Source organism: Poecile atricapillus, chromosome 10 (genome assembly GCF_030490865.1).
Source record: "Poecile atricapillus isolate bPoeAtr1 chromosome 10, bPoeAtr1.hap1, whole genome shotgun sequence".
Lineage (NCBI taxonomy): Eukaryota > Metazoa > Chordata > Aves > Passeriformes > Paridae > Poecile > Poecile atricapillus.
In genome coordinates this window covers 4307046-4323711 of record NC_081258.1, presented here as the reverse complement: position 1 = coordinate 4323711, position 16666 = coordinate 4307046, and the positions used below count along the sequence as shown (strand labels likewise).

The 16666-nt window shown below is 36.0% G+C and overlaps 1 protein-coding gene across 1 annotated transcript; it reads right to left on the bottom strand.

Moving 5' to 3' along the window:
- Nucleotides 1–2245: 2245 nt before the first annotated feature.
- On the bottom strand, nucleotides 2246–14540 carry SLC7A9 (solute carrier family 7 member 9). Its single transcript, XM_058846344.1, has 13 exons — nucleotides 14199–14540; nucleotides 13842–13966; nucleotides 12490–12637; nucleotides 11312–11554; nucleotides 10604–10729; nucleotides 10166–10265; nucleotides 8685–8729; nucleotides 8207–8330; nucleotides 6412–6515; nucleotides 5514–5610; nucleotides 4155–4304; nucleotides 3402–3576; nucleotides 2246–2483 (listed from the first exon to the last, which is right to left on the bottom strand). Exons 2-13 carry the CDS (start codon nucleotides 13944–13946, stop codon nucleotides 2419–2421), a joined length of 1482 nt encoding a protein of 493 aa, XP_058702327.1. The 5' UTR covers nucleotides 13947–13966; nucleotides 14199–14540; the 3' UTR covers nucleotides 2246–2418.
- Between the last annotated feature and the right edge of the window lie 2126 nt (nucleotides 14541–16666).

The following is a 16666-nucleotide window of genomic DNA, read 5'->3' as shown; positions in this document are numbered from 1 at the left end:
ACAAGTTTGGATCCACACATTAGCGAATTCACTTTGTGAATTTAAAGGCTTTTGCCAATAGGCAGCTTTCTGGTTAGAGCTGTGGAACTGTCAGTGGGAATGCAGAGACCAAGCTCCTGAGCTTTGTACATTCAGTGTGTGAGCAGTCCCTGGTGCTGTTCCATTTGAATCCTGACTGTGACTGAAAGCTCAGGATGTAGCTGGAGCTGAGAAGGAAAGTGCCCATAGCAGGGTGAGTGCTGGGGGTTTCATGGGTTGAAATTGCAGCAGCGAGAGCTTTCTCAGCTGGCACTTTTGTCAGCTCTGTTTTTGCCAGATGTTTTCAGGTTTGTTTTCAGGACTCTGCCAGAGTGAAAAGCTTTGTTAGAGGGAAGGAGTTCGTGGTGTCCTTTGAGTGTGGTGCAATGACGAGTATGCACTTGGAAGGGGAAGGTCATTGAAATCTTTCTGCACTGTGGATGTGAGATCCAGGCACTTTTCCAGCCTCAGCGTGCACTCGGGGTAGTTTCGAGCTGGGCTGGGTGCGTTTCTCTCTTTTGAGAGCCGGCAGCGCTCTCGTGTGGTTGCTGTGATGAGCACTGACAGTGCCCAGGGAGGAACCGAGCGCTTTTCTGTCCCCGCTGGTGCGGCCGCAGTGACGGGAGCGCTCCGGGGGGACCCTGGCTCCGGGACAGACCCTGCACCTAGCGGGGAAGGAAGGCGATTCGGCTCATTGTTGGCTGTGCCGTCTAAGGCTGCAAAACAAAAGTGAATTCTAGCCCCGCCTTTTTCTCCTAGAACTTCTGCGGGATCAGCTGCTGAATATTCTTAGTTTTGTTACTAAACTCTGTGAGACTGAAAGTGCACGAGGGTCCAGAGAGCAGAGCAGATCTGTGTGTGCTGCACTTTATGAGCTGTAAAGGGAAAGTGAAGGCTAGCACTTACTTTTTGTTCTAGAACCTTTGGGCTGGGAGCAATTGCTGGACATAGAATTTGAAGCTTGGCAAGAATGCAATAATGTGATACAGGCAGCAGATGGTGAAGTGCATCACTCCATGGGGTGTGTTACTTTACACATGATGTGAGTTAAATGTGGAGAGTTTGCTGAGCAGGAATCTTTTTTGACTAATGTTTATATTTGGCACAGTTAGTTTAGGTTAAGCAGCTCAACCTGATTTAAGGAATGTGATAGTACATCATGTGAAAGAAGCTCATAGCCCCGGTTTGCATGGTGTTGTTGATGGCCTTGGAAGGGAATGTCAAACTCAGCAGAGGTTTACTCCTCTTTTGTTTCCAGATTAAGATCATGGATCTGGGCTCAGTGAGAGAGCAAAAATGTAAAGGTATATGCAGCTGAAATAAAAAACCGTGACACCAATGTGCATTGTACAGCCTAAAGCTGCACAGGAGAAGTGATGCCCAGCACTGCCTTTTTTTTTCTCAGGACCATTTTTTAAGGCAGCAGACCCTGAACATCTCTCTGTGAGACTGAAGCTATAGGATGCAATATCCAGCTTCAAAGACTGATGTTTTGATAGCTAACATTTGGTCTAAGAACCTGAAGATAGAGCTAGTCTGGCATTAACATGATTTTTGTCCTTTCTGTGATGCTGTAAGAGCTGTGTTGTTCTTTCCATAGAGTCATCAGCAGCATCACTGTTGCTGCTAAGTTTTGCCATCTTCATAACTGAATTTTGAGCAATTTTGTATGGAAAATTACACTATGAAAAGCCAGCATCCATAAGGCAGACAGAGGAGTCCATCGGGGCACAGTCCTCCAACTTCATCTGAATAAAGGGAGAGAGTCCATCGGGGCACAGTCCATGGGGTTTTCTCTCTCAGGGTTTTGGAGGATGCAGCCTCCTTTTATCCCAAACTCCCAGCCACTCGTTGCCCTCTTCCTTCCCCCGCTGGCTGAGGCACTGGGGAGGAACAGCCTTCCCAAACCACCTACCCCATATCCCTGGCTGAAGCTGTCATTGTCCCCCAAAGTTCAGAAACTCAGGCTTGTGCGGACCCTTGCCTGTTTCAGGAGTCAAACTGTGTGTGCAGGTTACAGGTACAGACAGGTTCTGTAACAAACCTGTGCCTTGAAGGTGGCAGAGACATTAACACCCATTTAAAGACATTAACACCCATACCTTCACCCGTGGAATTGTTTGGAAAGACAGTAAAACACATCTTTGCTAAAAATTTTAATTCAGAAAACAAGACACCATAACTTATTAACAAACAATGAAGCCAGCTTTGCTGGACACTGTAATCTGGCTTAGAAATCTTTTATTATATATATTTAATGCTTTGAAGTACTAAAGTGTTGCAAAACTAATACACCAGTACGAACATAACAATTTAGCAAGTATATATATGTGCCAAACTAAATTGAATCTACTTCAACTAGTACAGCACTTAAAAACAACCTGGTAGATATAAAATACTTCATTCAGTAATTTCCTCTTCTGGAACAACTTCCAAAAGCATCTGGAGGTGCATAGTGACGGGCTCTGAGGAAAAGATTTATTGTTAGAGGCTTTATAAGAGAACAATATTTCAATTCAAACTATTTTTCTAAGTGAGAAAACTATCCTCCATAGTTTTTTAAATCTGTATTCCTATTTCAAAATAAAAAATAAAGGGTGGGGAATAAACAGTATTAGGATCCAAACTACAGCATTTCACATTTCCAAACTTACATTAGAGTCAATGATTCCAATTACATAATTATAATTATAAATAATTATAATTATTACATTTTAATTAATAGTCGTGGGGACAAGAGAGACAGATTATGTATTTTTTGAATGTCTGTAGAACTATTAATGCTATTGTATTCAGCTAATTCCAATTAGCCTCTTAGAAATATCTGTGTATCCAGTTTTACCTGAGATAATATCAGTTTCTCTAGGGACTCTGCAATCAGTTATAAATGGTCCTAGGTTCTTGCAGCTTTTGCTGTACTCAGCCCTGGGATTATTTTTTTATCTTAATGCTGTTAACATTTTCTTTAGTAGGGATAGTAAAATTAATAATCATAGCTAAAAGCCCAGTATTTGGTGGCGTAAGAATTTATGTTTGCTAATTTTTAGCTAATCACTAAAGCAATGTTCTGAAATGCAGAAAACTGAAAAAACTAAATTTATCAATTAATTAATTCTGTTTCTTTGTGCTACTACAGTGATGTGTTTTTTGTGAATTAAGTTTAATTTTTCCTCAAGTCAGACATTGCTTCTTTTCAACAGGAAGGAGTAAAATAGTCTTCAGTAAATCCCATTACATGCTTGGGAAATTGCTTCCCTCCACATCCTGTCCACATGCCTTAGAAGGGATTGATTGACCAGATAGTGAGCTTTATTATACTAATTAATCTCAAGTTTAGCAAATGTTCTGTTGACTTTGGAGCTGGCTATCTGAAGCATACTTACCTGATATTTTTTGTGCCCAGCTGAATTTAAAATGAACAAAAAGTGCATAAAATATAAGTCCACTGAGTATAAATAAAGTACAGTACAAATAGGCCAGTTCAGGTGCACTGATGATTGGTGCCAATACCAGTACAACTGAGACCCCTGTCACTATGACAGGAATGATGATGGGTACCTGCAAGAGACAGAGAATAAAATCACTTCTTCATTCTTTAGCTGTTCTTAGAAAAGTTGCCTGTATGAAAGAATATTTTAATTGCATTATGCATTTTTTTACTTTAAAATTTTCTGGAATTGGATGGGGCAATTGAAGGAGTAGCAGAAATATGGTCAGGGAAAACTCTTCTGCCAAATTATTCACTAAGATATCTTAGTGAATATTTCAAATTGCAGTGTACAAGATTGCATTTTAATAAATGTGGGAACTGATTTACATGCAATGACCTGGGGTCTTATTTTGGATATTCCTTCAGTGGTAGTCTGCTGACTGCAATTACCCATCTCTGAAAATTTGGCTGTGCAAATAAAAATCAACATTCTGCAATCTTTTCCCAGTCCTTATGAGCTTAGTCTTAGAGCAGATCTGCTATTAAATGGCTGGAGCAATAAATGTAATAAAAAAGTAATAAAAAATGGCAGGTAAGGGGAGTAAAAAACAAGGATGCCCAAGGGTGCTGTTTAAATATCCAGATACTTTGTGTGAATTCATGCTATAGAATCTATGGAATGGAGGAAAAGCCATACAGAACTTACCCTGATAGGTCTCTTGAGTTCCTTCCTTGTAAACCTCATAACAATTAGTGCAAGTATAGTTAAACCATAAAATATCCAGACTGCAAAACTAAAGTAATTTATGAGTGAATTAATGTCTCCAGGAATAATATAAATAATAGTAATGGCCCCCTAAAAATGAAAACAAAAATGAGTGTAGTCTATCATAGAAGAAGGCTGAATTTTACTTTTGTTTCAATACAGCTGCATGTGTAGGGTTCCAGAGTATGAACTGTGAATGCTTTTCCTTAAACATTTGGGTGTAAGTGCATTGCAGCACCTTTAAAGATTGTGACTGCATCCTGCCAACATGTGGTTATTTCTGTGTGCAAGCTTAATTCCATTTTAAGTCAAAATGCTTATAATTTTTATGCATTAATCTGTTTTATTGCTGACTGAATATCTTGAAGATACAAAATATCTTTTTTAGCTTTTAATGTTACTGGGATTGAAAGGAATGAGGAGGAGGTGTCTTTACCAACAGTGGGCCTGATAAGGGCAGACACAGAGAGGAGAAAGAAGCCATAAATTCCATAGGAATTCCACTAATTGACACAGACTCTTAATCACTCAAGACAGTGCTACATCTCTGGATTTTGAGACAAAGAACAGAGGCACAAGAAAAAAGCAAAAAGTGGGGAGGCATGCTTTAGAAAGGAGGTCTGAATTTAGGAGATGTAGGAAGGCTGTGCCTCTCGAGTACCTCAGCATGGGGAAAGAGAGAGGGAAATGCAGTCAGGAAATTAACATATAAAGGAGGCTGTGTCCTCTAATCCTCTGAGACCCCAGGGGAATTGTTCATAACCTCTCCCTTTATTCAAATAAAGTTATAGAACTCCTCTGTCTCCTTCTTGCACTTAAACCTCTAGTGTGTGTGGATTAATCTTCCTGGTAGGATTGAATATATCTTGTTTTGCCTTGAAGATAAATAGGTAAAATAAAAATAACAATATGTTCTAGATTTGTTCTTAAATGTATTTATTAACTGAAATCTTTTTAGTGAGGAAATGGAGGAAATATTCCTACATGGAGGAAACAGGGTAGTGATAGCTTGCTTGCAAGCATCCTGTGAAAGGATTCTCTAATACAAACCACTCATTTAAATTTTTGTTTCCATGCCATTGATTCTTAACCATTTTGATTTTTAAAATCCAGTTCTGGAATGACTATGTTCAAATTAGAAAAGTTGGGGGGTTTATGTAGTCTTTTTTCCAAAATGTATTTAGCAATTTTCTTGTCTAGATAGTTAAAGATATGTGTCAAAACTACTTGTAAGAAGCTGTGAAAATATGTATTACTGGAGAATTTTTGGTGATAATTTTTCTTAGAATATATACTTACATAAAATATGATAGCAGGTGCTGGTGTTAAACGCTTCACACTAATGTAAGATAGTACCTTTAGCATGTGCCCTTCACGACCTGCAACATAAACAAGTCTGACAAAACAAAAACAAGGCAATGTAGTTAGTGTGGCACCTAGACTTTAAATGGTGACTGCAAATAGATATACAATTAATTTCATCAGTATTTTCTTTGATATGCATTGGGATTTAAAGGGTATTGTAGCCATTTAAAAACAGGGAAATTAAATAACCAGTATTAAAGCATGAGCCAAAACAAATTCTGAGCCAGTATTAAAATAGTACACTTGAAACTCATTTCAGAATCATTATTTTGCACGTCTAATTGAAAATTATTTTGGGAAATGTTACCTACTTTTACCTTTTACATTTTTAATTAAATTCAAATTCAATTTTAATTAAATATTTCCTTTTTCATGTATTTCATAGCAAAAAGCTGTATTGACAACCTTTTGTCAAAAAATTATCTTTACAGCCACATTGTATTCAGATGCTTTTGAAATTTTAAAATATTTTAAATAGTAAAGGAAAGCACTGAACAATTGAAAGAAAGGAATAGCTTCTCAGTTACCTTTGCTGGTGTAGTCATGTTTTTAGTGATAACTTTTAACTGTTTAATTCTCAGCTTTAAAACTGATGAGAGATGAAAAAACTTCTGTGCTATAGAGGTATGCCTTCATTGAATTAAGAAGAGACCATGCTTTCTAATTTTTTCAAACCTGAACAGCCACTGTTTGTTTTTGAAAATTAAACAATATAACTAGATTTACAGGCAATTTTAAATCACATTTTGTATAAAGTGGATCAGAAGAATGTGTATAAATTTTTCCATCCTTCAAAACCTTCCATTTGAAGATATTTAGAATGGGGACTTACCTGCCTGCAGTAAAACAGGTGCCATTGGCAGATCCGAGTGTCGAAAATACCACAAAGAGAGGAACTACCCAGGTGGCTGGATAAAGGACTCTATTTCCAAATGTCTGGGATATGGGATTAAAATTAATCATTTTTATCACTTTAACTACCATTTAGTATATTCAATAATGCTAGAGCCTATTTGTAGGTAAAGTAAATGGGTATCTGAGCTATGTTACCAACAAAACCATGTTGCATATTTTGTGTAGCTTTTAAAGAACGCTTTGCCAAATAAAAACCTGGATTAATTCATTGACTACTATAAAATGGAGTGGAGTATTATTGTGATGATGTTTAAGATGCAAAATCTGTAGGAAACATTGGAAGACAGATGTAAAAACTACACAGAAATTAACTTCTTTAAAGACACCTGGTTTGGGATGTGTCTGCAAAGAGAGAAGAAAGGAGGATGGCATTGCTGCAGAGCATTGTCCATACAAGCTGTTTTCAGCCTCTCTAGAAGGAGAAACATCAGTAGTGACAGTGTAAGTCCAGGACAAACTCCCTCTGGTCTTTCACTACATTTGAGTTTTCACCTGTGGCATGGTATGTTAGTTGTTGCTGTAAATCTCATGTACATTGACCAACACCAAATTTGAATTTAAATGTTTTTGACAGGTAGGTTTAGGTTTTTAGTTGTTATTGTTTTTTTCTAGTAAGTCAAGCATAAAGAGCTTTGGTTTGCACAAGTCTGACATCAGTGATGTTTCTCTGTCCAGAAGCAGGACACTCAAAAGGCACTTACAGCTGCATAGATCTCTCTGCACAGTGCACTCCTTTTGTTGTGCTGCCTCTGCTTAATGCCAGTTCTGAGATTTTGTTAATTTAGTCTGATCCATTCAGTGCTAGTTGATGTTTGTTATTCAGATTGTAAGTTTAAGGGTGTATTGAAGAGGACTAGTTCTTATACAAGATTTAACTTCATAAATTCTTTGCTGTACCTTCTGGTGCAGACAAGCTGCTGAAATGCACAGAAGATCTAAATTTTAAAAGCTTCTATTTAATAAAATAAATTCACGCATTTCAACATTACTGTACTTCTTCACTGTGCTAGACTACATATTTAAATGCTTGTCACATACTGTTTGTTTTCCCCAAAAACTAGCATTAGGAGAATTGCTGCAGGACCTCAACAGTTGTTTCAGAGACACAGAAGATTTACTGAGTGAAACTGAAGGGGCAGGTGTGTTTTTTTATGGTTTCAGAAACTTACAGAATTTCTAATTTTACCTGCAAGAGTATGTCTTACAAAAATGTAAAAATCATATCTTTCAAATTTATTAAGGAAAAAAGCCCAAAAAGAGTAGGGTGGAAGTGAATGATGGATTACTTGCTGTTATCTCCATAACAACAAACTTTGATCTACTGTCATTGGCATATGCTTCTTTCTCAGAAATACTGGAAACACTGAAAATGGCAAAGCAACTGTTAGATGTTATTTCTCTTTCCATCTTTTTGATGCCTGTGATAAGCAGTCACCCTCTGACCTGCAATGTTTACAAAACATTTGCTGAAGACTCCATTACTTTTGCTTCCTTTTATTCCCATTTGGATACGATAGAACTACTCTTTAAATTAGCCATTACTGAAACTTTAGATTAAGAAATGATAGTAGATAATGGGGGAAAAGGTGGCAGTAACAGCTTAGACTAAAATTAATTTTATCTTATGAAAAATTAATGGAACTTAAGGACTTACATGACTTCAATGCACACAGCCTTCTTCAGATGTTCTATTACAAAATTAAGTAGCTTACCACAGCAACTGCCTGGGACTGCAGGAGTTCTGTTGAAGTCATTACGGTGAAATAGGAAATGTTTATCAGAACGTAACAAACCGTAACCAAGGGGATTCCAATAATTATAGACAGTGGCAGATTTCTAAAGAATGGAAAAGTAAGACCCCATAAGCATTGCTGTATCACTGGTGCACTTGTTGTAGTAAACTGTGGATTCTTAGTTTTCCTGATATGCTCTTTAGGTGAATTTACTTTTTTTTTTTTATTATTATTGTAGAGCTATGGAAATCAGGATTATAAAAAAGGAAAAACACAAATTAGGCAAAGGTACAAAGCCTGTAATACAGGCTAATTAATTTTGTCTTACTGCTCAAACCTTGAATAATAGAATATTAATGCTTTTAAAAAACAAACCAAAATATATGCTTGCTTATAGAAAAATATATAGTGTTTGATTTGTTGCCAATAAAAACATTGCTTTCATATATAGTTTTACCTGTAAGGATTTTTAAGTTCTTCTGTGATGTAATTGAGTTGATTCCTGGAAGGAAAAACATTCACAGAGTATTTTAGCAGTCAGGTGTCTAAATATAACTATTCTATGAGGTGAGATGTTATTTCTTGTGTTATTGTTTTTAATCTTTGAAGTTTAAAAAAAGAAAAAAAATGTAAAATCAATTTACAGTGGGAAAACTGCAGGACAAAACCTATGTGAGCTTCTTATCCAAAAGTCAGCCTCTTAATTCACCATCTCTTTCTGCATTATCTCTAGTATCTCTGAGACTCTAAATCTTGGATAAAATATCCCAGAATAACCAAACAAAAATTTGGCAGGCATCTTAGATTTACAAAACTGCCTTTCAACGTCAAGCTTTGCAGTATCTGAGCCTTTTCAAATAAAAGCACAAGTGTGCTGAGGGCAAAGAGTAAAGCAAGTCTGCTGGTGTTTCACAGTGGTTCTGTAAGTTATACTGTCTCTAGAAAACAGGCATGAAAACCTTTTTAAGGGTTATACCTCTCTGAATTATCATTTCTAAATACTCAGTTTTGCTAGAGCATGCAGACCAATTGAAACAAGGTTTTTATATTCATCTACTCTGAAAATCTGAAGAGTTATTATTTATAGAGTTCAAAGGCAAATTTTCAAATGTTAGTGCCTGGTGGTTACATGCACAAATAATTATTTAGGGATCAGCTTCTTTGCCCTCTTAAAAAGTCCGTAAGTTATGAATGCCTGAATTAGCAGACTTACATGTCCGAGTTGAGAGACTCAGGCTTGGAAACAGAACCCAAAAAGATAATCTACCTAAAATAAATTCAGTTTCAAAAGCTTTTAAATGGGAATTGCTGTGTGGTAGATCAAGAATATATTCTTATTTGCTTCCAAAGAGCAGACCTGGATGCAGACTTTTGCAGTTTGTACATTTAAGAATAACAATGGATTTGTGCCAACAGAATGTTCTGCCAACTGACATTCCCCAAGAACAAATCTGCAAGCTGAACCTTAGAATTTCTGACACAATGTTCCTTTTTATGTTCTTCTGTACTAATCAAACACCACTACATATTTCACAAGAAATAGAATTTGATGGGGTAACCTGCAGGGAAAGCTATTTTGCCTAACAGAATGGAATTAAACTGTACTATATTCTCCTCATTACTACAATATCTAAGCACCTTCAGCAGCAAAGCAGCATTAGTAGTCCTTTTGAAATCTAATATATTTTCTTTCCCTAATAAACAGCTAATGAGAAAATAATAATTAATAAGATAATAATTTTCTTTCCCTAATAAACAACTAAAAGAGGGTGGAGTTCTGGGGGTTTTTAACCAAATTAGGGTTCTTTTTCCAGAGTTCATCAAGACATTCTTAATAACAAGTCAGTTGTTAACTTCTTCAGAGAGTTCTACAGGGAGAGAGTAAACCAGTTAAAAGCTGTTAAACTGTAACTGTTAGGACTAATAAAGATTCCTCACCATCCATCATATGCCCAGAGTCCATTATAAAATGCCAAACTGATAGAGCTAGCAGAAATTTTACTGTCCTTGAAAGAATCTTTGAAGTTTTCAGTTTTTCCTGCAAATAAGAGAAAGATTACTGATCAGTGTTGAAATTAATTCATGCAATCCTCACCAGATGAAAAGAACATACCAACATATGTCTCATGTGTTGAAACTTTTCGCTTATAAAGTTAATTAATACCCTTTGTATTAGTTGATCTGCAGTGTTGCATTTTCCACCCATCCCACTTCCCCAAAAAAATACCATTGTTTCTAAGAGATGCAGAACTAAAACCCTGAATGAAGAGATTCAGGACTGTGTCTCTTTACTGTGTCACTTCTGTCAGTGGGGAATTTTTTCACGATCATAGCAAAAGCTAAAATAATTTTTTCAAATAACATAAATTTTATTACCTTGTGCAAGGAGAACAATTCCACTTACAATAATGATTGTAACAATGATCATTTTAGCAGCTGTGAGAAAATTCTGGAGGTAACTTCCCAGCTTCACACTCAATGAATTCACAATTGTTATTACCACTAAAAGAAATCAAATTACAAATTTTTGCACTGTTTGTCAGAATTTAAAGAAAAGTTGCCCCTCCCCTTATTTGCTGTACTGCTTTTCCATCACACTTTTTTGTCTATGTTATATATAGTTTTTACTTTCTGTAAACTTTGGATTACTTACTTACTGTTACTTTGCATAACTTTTAAAACAGTGAGGAAAAACAGATTTATGAATTAGATTTTAATAGTAACTTTAATAAAAATATTTTGAAGTTGCACAGCATTCAGATAAAGAAATAGTGTTTCCACACTTATTTTTTCTTCCTTTTCTGCTAGAGATAAGCATTAATTATACAGCTGTATCCATCTTAATGAAGGATAAAAAAACCCTTGGACTAGGGAAAAAAAAAAACATTTTAAAACCTGTCCTTTTAATGCTGTTTAATTAGTTGTTGTGGGAAGGACTCACTGGACTGTGTCTTAAAGATTTCTGGTGTCTTTGTGATGAACCTAAGGAAGTTTCAGGGCACTGAAGTGCATTTATTGATGGGGCCAGACATAAGTCACTGTGCAGTTTTGGATCTGGTCTGCCTTAAAAAGTGTGACTCTTACCAATAGCAGCTGCTGCAAGACATTTGATGACGACTTGGGGCGGATCACAACCTGGATAAAAAGGAGCTGATGCGTATTCCGCGAAGCTGAGACTGATGATTGCAAATGAACTGGGTTTTGTAACCAGGAGACTCGTCCAAGAAAACAAAAATGCTGGAATTGGGCCAAATGCCTCCATAAGGTAAGGATATTCTCCCCCAGACTTTGTGATCATTGTACCAAGCTCAGCAAAACAAAGTGCACCTGAATAACAGGAAAAGCAGGTTTAGTTCATGCATTTTTGAGCCTGGGACTGCTTGAACAGACGATCGCTTTTTAATAGGTAGAAAAGTTAATGAAATTGATCTATACAGTGCATCATTACTCTCTTCATGTTTCTGTATATTTTATTGTATACACAAAATAAAATTTTAATTACATGTGAGAAATTAAAAAAAAAAATCCTGAAATTATTCAGATGCAGCCTAAAACTTACTACCATTGATATTTAAGACTTCACCAAAACCAGTACAAACAAACATTTGGATTTCATTCAATTTCTGTTTAAGAAATAAACACTACAAGAAGCATTTAAGTCAGAACTGCACTGGCTGACATGTTTAGAAACTTGAAAAAAACAGCTTTCTGCAAAATTTTGAAATAAAATGTCTAAGCTCAACATAAAAGTACAGTGATACCTCCTGTTTTATTGCTGTATGTGGCATCTTGAACTAAGGTTTTTCTTGTATGCTGCCCTTCTTGATACAATGCTCAAAAATTTCTTTGTTTTACTTATTGAAATATTTTGAGGTGTTTAGTGCTAAATTTTAAGATAATAAAATTAGAATCACAGGAGTAGAAAGCTAGCAGAAGTACCTAGCTCACTATCAGTAAATTTCACATATTGCCAGCTATTTAAGTAGAAGAGTATTCACTTTATTACAGTCAGTGGATGAAGCAGGAAAACCTAAAACTTTCTTTCAAGATAATTTGAGTGTGATTTACAATTTTAAAACTTAATTTGTCTTCTATAAACACCCCATTTTAAAGTTATGGTTGAGTACTGCTATGCATATATACAGAAGGATTTAGCTGATTTTGGTCTAGGTGTTATTAGCTAATTTGTGAAATGAGAGTAGAATGCAGAAACAGAAGATATATTTAAGGCAAAGATTCAGATTCTTTGTTGAGTCCTTTACCTAATGTTGCCAGAACTCCACAGGCTGCCCAGATGGTTAAACAAGGACCCACAGCTTCAACATTGGCAAGCACTGATTTTGGAGAAACGAAGATACCAGAGCCAATAATTGTACCAACAATCATACAGATTCCACTAATGAGGCCCACCTTGAAATAAAATGAGATTTTTTTTTTTTTAAGCAATTTCTAGTAATTCACCAATTACTTCTCAATATCATAGAACTACAGGAATTGTCATTACTGACTTATTTTTACTGGCTTTCAATAGATAAGTTCTATAAACAAATACATTAAACAATTTTGTGAAGTTTCACTCTTCCTTCTAAGATCTGTATGTACCCTGTGGTGTACTCCTGTTGTTTTCAAAAGTACATTTATTTGTGTTTTGCCTGCCTATTTCCTTTATTAAATGGTGTTTTGGATTATGTGAGTATCAAATATAACCTTGAATGGGTGAACTTGCCCTTCCCTCTCTGATTAAGCAATGACATCCTTTTACAAGGACTTGATGAATTCTGAATTATCTAAGATTCAGAAATTGTCTTTCATGGATGGAGTCTGGGTTTATTTGTTGAGCAGCTGTTTTCCTTTCCTTGCTTTAAATATTTGCACCTAGGAATTGTGTTGATACCACTAGGTGGTGACAAGATCATGTTCTCCTAAATTTGTAGTGAACTACAATATCAGATGAAACCACTGAAATCGAGGCATGTATTACTAAAACAAGTGGCATGGGCTACTTAATATTTTCTGGTAGCTATGGCTACTCTAACAACATCAGTATTTTTCCAGTCTTGGCACCAAACTAAAACCAGATAATCTTTTTCCAGGCTACTTAAATTAATTTTAGGAGAAATGCCACCCCCTCCTGAGAGGCAGTGACACAACTGTTTTCTAAAGCATCTGTAATTTTCTGGAGGAGACAGATTTTCACTTGTCTTCAAGTACCAGTGCCTATTCTCTGGCTAGAAACACTAACAAACTTTCAGAAATGAGCAGGACAAGCCACACTATAACTTCTGAAAAGTACATGTGGAAAAAAAAAGTTTATGAAATGCCTCAGTTGATCAACTTAGAATAAATATTTGAATTATTTTAATATTTGATAACTTTAATGACATATTTTTGGGGGTTTAGTCTGTTTATATCAGAGATACTTAACTTTAGTAATTAGCAATTTCTGTAAATATGCTAATATATCAACAACACTGTTGAGCTATTAGCATGTTTTCGCTAAATTGGGATACAGTAGTGGGTTTTATATGCTGATGTACATGCACAAATATCCCCTTCTGCCTTCCTCTGCCAACCCCTCACACATGGACCAAAGGGGGAAAAGAAAAAGGTTTGCCTGCTTTTGTAGGTTCATCGTTTGGGGTACATGGCTCTGAATGGATTGTCCATCCTCTCCTCCTTTGTGCTCTCCTTTTCTTTTCTTCAAGCTTTCTTTGCCCATTTTTTTCCCCGTTGAAATTTCTAAAGAAATAAAAGCAAAATCTTACTCTAGCATATTAATGTCGCTTGACTTTTGCTGATATATGTGGATACAAAGTAGTATAGGTAAATATTACCAGAAAACAAACACATGCACGCACTCAGAGGCAAAACACTCCCATCGAACTACCTACTCAGAGAGAAAATGAAGAGGAGATTTTATGTCTACTTCACCTCATCCGTGTGATTTGCAGTGGATTTTCTTTATACCCACCCAGGTATAATGTCCGTGTCTCCTGGCACGGATTACATTCAGTTTCGAGGATGTCCTTACTGGAACAACCAAGCTTTCATAGCCAGTCCTCCCTTGGAATTCCTTGGAAGATTTTATCTTCCTCCCAAAAGCTAGTCTGTTTTCTTCTTATCTAGAAGACCTTCTTTCCATTCTTCATGAAATTAGACCTTGCTTCAGTTCCTCGGAGATGGGAACATCTGCTAAACAGAGTTTGGGCTACTCTAATTATCTATTTAGCAGCTCTTTGTCTCAGAAAGAGTCGCCAATCTTCTCTGTGTTGATTCAAGGTGAATGTCTTCCACTCAGTGTTTTGTCCTTTTTAGATCTGGAATGTAAAGAGTTTGTTTTCAAATTTAAATTTAGACTTACAATTTTATGGGGTTCTTTCGGTGGGAATTTTGCTTGTTTTCCCTAGTATTGGTCTGAAATTCAATCTGAGACAGTGAAGGAAATTGATCAGGCTTAGGTCCTGAGACTCTAAAGTAGATTCAGTCAAAAATCTCTTCTCTCCTAAAACTCTACAGCTGTAATTACTTAAATTTGAATGCTGAAGATCCTTATGCTTTTATACAGCTGGTAACTCTGGAAGGCACAATGTTTTGGCAACATAAATTGGGGTTTTTTTGTAAATTAGGTAGAAACTGGCTACAAAAACTGCAGCTTTTTAAATTAACAGAACACCTATCTCAGTATTGTTGGTTTTTAGAAACATTTAGTCTATAAAGACATCAAGTTTATCTTTTGAATTAAAGATTGGTTTAAAAACTTATAATGAATCCAACTTTTAAGATTAAACATGTGATAGAAACATTTGAACATATGTAAACTGCACACATGTAGAACACAGGGCTTGAGTGACTGAACTTCGTAGCTTTGTGCCCAATGTCTCTCTTTTAAAGTCATGTATTTAGGCTGCTTCAATCGTTACCTTTAGCAATTCTGGCTTTCACTTACCTTATTTATATTTATATTTGTTTGGTGTTAATTTGGTCCAGGAATCCTTGTCAAGTGTATTTCTCCTCTTAGATTCCCCAGCCAGTTATAAGCAAGGCATGTCCATGTCTGAAACCAGAACATGAAGAAGAAGCAACAGCTTAAGTACAGAGGTTATAAAAGGTAATCATTAAACCCATTCTCTGCCAAGAAGTTTTGAGTTAGGAACCACAGGTAAACTGATAGTCAAATTAGTTTATCTTTAAAAACAAGAAAACCCATCTTTGTTCCATTTGTGAGAATGTTTGTCCAGTGCCTAAGTAGTGTATTACACAGTGAGAGTGAACCATAATTTGGAGATTCTATTTTTATGATCTTTATAGCAAGCAGTTGCTAATTTCAAAATGCTTTGGAAAGATAACCTTGAAAAAAATGTCATATTATGTGTACATTAAAACCATGTGTCCAGATGTTATTTGAATCCTATCAAAAGTAGTTGATGTTTTTATCTTGAGAAGGTAGAGAAGCATGGGCAAAAATATTTCCTTTGTTTTTCATTAACCTGAGGCAGCTGAGTGGGCAGCTTGTGTTCCCTTTGCTTGCAGTTACAAATATTTTCCATTTTTGTAAATATTGTTTTAGTGGAAATTGCTATTCTCTGTTTCTATGCAGCTGCATATCCAGGGGAAAAAAAAAATTATTATTATCCTGAACTCTGTAATAAGGTAACTGCCTTCATTTGAGCTAGTCATCACTAAAACACTTGCAAAAAGACCCTTAATCATGTTAATTGCTTAATTGTTTTTAGCAATGCAGTTGTACAGCTCCTTTGCTGTGTGACCTTCAAATCAGCAAGTCCTGACCAAACCCCTCTAAATGCAGCTGAGTGTTTCAATAAATATCTACTGTTATAAGCTAAAAGATGTTCAGGTACTGGTTCCTGATGTTAATTTTTAACATTTGTTGCCTTGTTGAGATAATGGCTCATAAGCAGGCAGTGCAGGGCTGGAAATAAGTCCAAACTGTTGTGCCTGAGTATCAACAAAACTGTCCTAAGCACGATCTGACAATTGTTTTCCTCACTTTTTTAAAAAAACTTTTTAAGCATGCAGGATTGATCAACAGGAATTCCCTCTGCAATGATGATGTAAATCTGTGACTAAAAATGGACTCTTAAGAACATGTGAAACACTTAGTTTATATTTGCCATGCTTTCTGATGGTTGAGCCAGACTGTGCTAGCAATGTTTTTCTCCAAGACTGAGGTTGCAAAGTAAGAGTGGTACGGAAAACAAAATCAAAACTGTATATTTTTAGTCACTGGCTTTTTTCCTCTCTTTGTTTTTCTTGTTTAATTCTCACAGAAATAGGTTTAAGATACAAGAGAAGCTCTTCCATCTTAAACAACGTCTTATTGAAAAATTACCACGGTAAGTATGGCCAGACAAAAGTTCTTGGGGTTTTTTTTTTGCCTACAGATCAAGAGAATAAAATATTTTAAAATTATAGCGTTGC